Source organism: Sinocyclocheilus rhinocerous, unplaced genomic scaffold (assembly GCF_001515625.1).
Source record: "Sinocyclocheilus rhinocerous isolate Xijiao unplaced genomic scaffold, SAMN03320098_v1.1 scaffold1270, whole genome shotgun sequence".
In the NCBI taxonomy this organism is placed as follows: Eukaryota; Metazoa; Chordata; class Actinopteri; order Cypriniformes; family Cyprinidae; genus Sinocyclocheilus; species Sinocyclocheilus rhinocerous.
In genome coordinates, this window is record NW_015665029.1 from 193,102 (window position 1) to 198,835 (window position 5,734).

At 38.2% G+C, this 5,734-nt stretch overlaps 1 protein-coding gene across 1 annotated transcript in view; it reads right to left on the bottom strand.

Moving 5' to 3' along the window:
- Positions 1-5,734, bottom strand: part of wdr62 (WD repeat domain 62) — a 33,730-nt gene that overhangs the window by 17,671 nt on the left and 10,325 nt on the right. The window contains exons 9-13 of the mRNA XM_016541940.1: positions 2,710-2,873; positions 2,541-2,632; positions 2,246-2,371; positions 2,097-2,167; positions 822-943 (exon numbers count right to left, since the gene is read on the bottom strand). Coding sequence (XP_016397426.1) covers positions 822-943; positions 2,097-2,167; positions 2,246-2,371; positions 2,541-2,632; positions 2,710-2,873 — 575 coding nt within the window. The remainder of the gene's footprint in view (positions 1-821; positions 944-2,096; positions 2,168-2,245; positions 2,372-2,540; positions 2,633-2,709; positions 2,874-5,734) is intronic.

The following is a 5,734-nucleotide window of genomic DNA, read 5'->3' on the forward strand; positions in this document are numbered from 1 at the left end:
GAGTTATATTAAAAATTGTCTTTGATCTTTCAAGCTGTTTAATGCCACTCAGCGGGTGTTGCATGCATCAGTCCAAAAGAAGTGAAATAAAAAGCGCCCATCCATAAAAAATAAAAATAAGTGTCTCGCACGGCTCCGTGGGGGTGAAAAAAGGCCTCCTGTAGCGAATCGATGCATTTTTGTAAAAAAAATAACCATATTCAAAATGTAATAATCACTTTAATCTAGCTTGCGCCAACAGTTGAATACGGAAGCAGCTCCGGGTGGATGTCGTATGAGTTCTGCGTTGCGCATGCGCTGATGAGTCTCGTGAAAATCAACGTTTGTTAACAGGAGCAAAGGAAGCAAAGTTTCCGCGCATGCCTCATCAGCCCGGAACTGCTTCCGTGTAGGACTGATGGCGCAAGCTACATTAAAGTGATTATTAAGTTTTGAATATGGTTATTTTTCTTACAAAAACGCATCGATTCGCTACAAGAGGCCTTTGTTCACCCCCCGGAGCCGTGTGAGACACTTTTTTTTATGGATGGGCACTTTTTATTTAACTTCTTTTGGACTGATGCATGCAACACCCGCTGAGTGCCATTAAACAGCTTGAAAGATCAAAGACCATTTTTAATATAACTCCGACTGGATTCGTCTGAAAAAAGGAAGTCATATACACCTAAGATGACTTGAGGGCGAGTAATTTATGGGCTAATTTTCATTTTTGGGTGAACTAACTCTTTAAATGCATTTATTATTGTAGTATCAGCATTCAAAAAGAAAAACAAAAAAAGATGAGTAAAGAAGAATGAGTAAAAGCTCACACAAAGCCCTACCTAACGTTACGGTCTTGGCACGCGATGGCCGTGTGTGTGCGTGTGGCGTCCAGGTCCATATCATACAGTGTGCTCTTCTCCACTATGTGATGTGATCGTGAGAAGTTCAAGCCTTCCGAGGTCTTTCAGAAGAGAGACACAAACAACAACAATTAGAATGAAAAAAATAAGTTGCATTAAAGGCAGCTTAATCAAATGCAAAGCTTGGACGTCTATTTGCATGTTCACTGGCTGACCCCCCTCTGACAAATGTCCACTGCCGTTTTTTCCCCCCTAAATTTTTCTTGATTCCATTTTATTTAATGGAATAATTAAATTTCAGTAATCAAAAAGCATGTCTAATAATTGAAACTGAAAATTGAAACTCATACAATTTAACAACAATCTTCAAAAGTTACATTTGGGTGAACTAACTCTAAGCAAATTGGATCCTTTTTCTTCCTAATTTAATCAGAGGGTTAGCTGTTAGCATATAAAATAAATAACTCTTGAATATCTCCAAAATCATGACAATATTTTGAATCATCAGTTCCAGGGCAGCCCTATTTACGACTGCAGCCAATCTCTACACTCCACATCTCTAAACTCTGTTTTAATGCGCATTTTGAAGTATCGCATGAGAAACGAGTGATGGAAACGCCAAATTTTGAAAAGAAATCCCTTAATTCGCAAAAAAGTTATGCTCGCTTGAGGTGGTTTTTGACTTGTGCGAAAAAGGGTTAATGCGAATAATGGGAGATGGAAACATCTCAGATGCGAATAAATCCAGCATGAGCGTTCAAAAAAGTCATGTGACTTTGCGCTATGCGAAAGCATAATTTAGTTGCACAGCATCTGAAATGTTGTCATGGTCATTCTGAAGTGCCCGAGCAAAGTCTGTCGTCAAAGTATTTTTGTATAACTGCCTCCCAGAACGATCTACCAAGACAGCTGACATTCACCTCCGAAAGCAAGACCGCATTTATTGTTTCTCGTCTGCTCACTCAAAGCGCAAGTAATTTATTATATTTGAGAATTATTATATTCAGTGGCTTCTTCTCTTACTTTTCTTAGTGATATTTAGTGCCAGTTTATCAGGAAGTGACGATTTTGTTCTCTCCGACTCGTTGAACAGTGCTTGTTCGCAAATGTTTTATGCGATATTCCAATTTTGCGCATAAGTTAAATTCACAACACTGAAAGGAAACCCGGCTTATGTAGTAGATATAAGAAGATACCTCTGCTGTTATATTTTTCTGTTACTGCTATGTTACAATGTAACTGTAGCATCCTTACCTTTTCAGCAGATCGAAAATAGATGCTCTTATCAGCTCCACAGCTAACCATACACAACTCTGAACTCAGTCCTACAATAAAATGTACATGTATTAATCTAAATATTTAAGAGTATATGATCATTAAGTGTTTATCTACTGTGAACTCACCTGTAAACTTGATGGCAGTGATGGAGGCCGAATGATCATAAACTGTCTGCACTAAATTGCATTTGTTCTTCATGTCAAAGATGTGAATGAGCCGATCGCGACTCGCAGAAGCCAACAGATGCAAACCTGACAGGAAAAACACACTCATCTACAGTGTCGATAATAAAAAAAATTGTAGTTTTTCACAGCCCTTTTCTGCATGATTAACACCAAAAGCCATATTTCACCTCAAATGAAATGAAACTGTTTGTGCAATACAAAATATGCATTTGAAATAAAGAAATGGCTCACTTACCGGTCTCAGTAGGGGAGAAGGCTAGACACAAAACCTCAGAATCATGAGCCTCGATTTTCTGCAGCTCGTCCATAAACCGCAAGCCGAAGATTCTGAAGAAGTGACAGTTGATTCAGCATACGTTCATTTATGATTTAGTTCTCTGCATAGATCTTTCCTTTTCTCTCACCTCAGGTTTCCACTGCGGTCTCCAGCGGCCAAATGTTGGCCTTCTGGGCTGATTCCCAGCACCCTGATCCCAGATTTACCATCCTGGCTTGCTCCCTCAGCTTTCTCAGCCTCAGCTTTGAGGTACTGTGTGTCATCGTCCACATACACGATCCTTACGATGTCCTGAAACAGCAAAATCAATGAATACGAGAAGAATGTATTGGTCACCAATTACCAACCCTCACACCATTCCAAAGCCTTTAGATAAACACAAATTACAATGTTTTTACTTAAACTAGGCTTGCCGCGATAGACGGTGCTAACGGTGATACCGTTGTTAAGCCGCAACACCGGTTACGTCACTTGCCCACCGACTCCCACCGTCTTTTTGATTTTTTATAGTAATAAAAATTTAGTTCAGTAAAAGAACAGACACTACAATTAAAAACTGAACGCGGCTGCTCAATGCAGCGTGCCGAACGACAGTCGCATCACAGATCAGATTTCATTTCTCCAGTGAGGAGAGTGAGTCGAGCTGACTGACAAGAAGAGTGAGGTGAGACAGACAAGACCATCGCGGATGATTTTAAGCTATTTAAAAGCGAAGGAAAGCGAGAAAAAGAGGGAACGCCCCCCCGGTGATACCGGTATTACCGGTGTTGTCACACGTCGATTAACCGGTGGGAAAATTTCCTCACCGTCACAACCCTAACTTAAACCGGAGAGATGTTTCCCTCCATTGAAAGCTTATTCCACCAAAACTGACGTTTCCAAAAGTTCATAAAAGACACAATAAAAGAAACACAAATGAATTAAGCAAATTTTTCCAAGTCTTCTGAAGTGCCACAATCACTTCATATGATGAACAGATTTACTTTAGCTTTTATTCACACACACAAAGCTCGATTTATATGGATTACTTTTATGATTTCTTTGTGAACTTTAAGCATCATTGTTTTGGTGGAATGGACTGTCAATGTAAAGAGAAGAAAAAAGAATTCTCAGGTTTCTTTAAAAATAACTTCATTTGTTTCTCGAAGTTGAACTAAAGTCTTCTGGAACAACATGAGGGGGAGTACAAAAGTTTCGTTTTGGTGTAAACCGTGTAATTTATTAATTTTTTTCTTTGTTGCTTTAATGTCCTTTATTTCGCAACAGTTTGGGTTTGTGTATTTCTGGATGTTAATTTTTTTTAAACAAATAATACAAAAAATGTTTCTTTTTTTTCTAGTTTATTGCCATTGTTCTAGAGTGTGGCAAATTCATATTTAAAAATACAAATATTCAGTCATTCAGTTTCCTAATTAATATGAGGTTATAAAATCTGCACACAATAATACCTCTGGTATGAAATTATAAACACTATTAAACTACCTCTCAGCTTTTCAAGTATTAACTGATTACGGTTCATTATTTCCAATTTTGCAGTCTCCCATTATGCTGCACACAAGTAAATTTAAAGGGATAGTTCACCCAAAAATGAAAATTCTGTCATTAATTACTCGCCCTCATGTCGTTCTAAACCCGTAAGACCTTCGTTCATCGTCAGAACACACATTAAGATATTTTTGATGAATTCTGAGAGCTCTCTGACCCTCCCATAGACAGCAAGGGTACTACCACGATCGAGGTCCAGAAACGTAGCAAGGAGATCGGTAAAATAATCCATGTGACATCAGGGGTTAAGATATTTTTGATGAATTCTGAGAGCTCTCTGACCCTCCCATAGACAGCAAGGGTACTACCACGATCGAGGTCCAGAAACGTAGCAAGGAGATCGTTAAAATAATCCATGTGACAGCCGTAATTTTACGAAGCTACGAGAATACTTTTTGTACGCAAAGAAAACAAAAATAACGACTTTATTCGACAATTCGTCTCCTCCGCGCCACCCTGGTGCCATTTTGGAGAGTTTCCACTGAACATAAACAGCATATGCTATTCTGTGTCAGCTGCGTCACGCGAATACGTTGTTTTCGTTCAAATCAAAGCTTTGCTTGGCCATTAGTTGTGATAAACAGGAAAGTGTGTCCAGCTGAATTCAATTTGAGTTTGTTCAATGAATTAAAAAAAAAAGCTTAGTTTACCGCGGCTGCGGTCGTGTGAAGCTCTCCTCGTGTGAAGACCGAAGAGTGTGACCATCGACTCTACCGTGCGACTCCACCGGGCAGGACAACGGCAAAGGATAAGTATCACTTTTTATTTCTCCTCTTTCCTACTACTTGTTTCACTTCTGTTTCAGATAACTGTTTTCGTTATCTATTTTAGTTTTAGTTACAGTTGTAGTAATGTTGTCATTTTATTCCTTTTTTATTATGTCTATATAGGTTTTTTATTACGTTTTAGTTTTTAGTTAATTTGAGTTATTTCAGTACTTCAGCATACAAAATGGAAATGTGAATCTGTGGAGACGTGCTGAAATGGCGTTTGGTCTCGTACTGTATCGCGTACCTTGTCAGTGTCGTGCGCTTTGCTTGGCCATTTGTTGGGATAAACAGGAAAGTGTGTCCAGCTGAATTCAATTTGAGTTTTGTTAAACTAATTAAAAAGAAGCTATTTAATTTCTTTTATTTTCTTAAAAGCTTTTAGCTTTTCGTTTTAATTACTTTTTCTTATTTGTGTATGTTTGAATTGTTTTTAGCTTTATTAGCTTTATTTCATTTCAATGTTTAGTTTTTAAATGTTGTTGTATGCATTTGTCATTTGTATTTCATTTATTTCATTTATTTAAATGTGTATATATATATAGTATTTATAGAGTTTTAGCTTTTATTTTTAATTACTTTTTCTTGTTTGTAAGTCGCTTTGGATAAAAGCGTCTGCTAAATGACTAAAAGTAAAAAGTAAAAGTAAGTAAACAACAGCTTTAATGAGCTTATGACCGGTCACACCGATGCAGCCGTCGACTGTGTCCGAGACGGCTTCAGAAGTTGTAGCGTCAGATGATCCAGCGTGAGGAGGTCTGTACTTTGCCAGGAAAGCGAGATTATGGTAACCGAGTTCTGTACAGAATTTGTTCACCCAGGTAGCATTGTCCGGCGCCG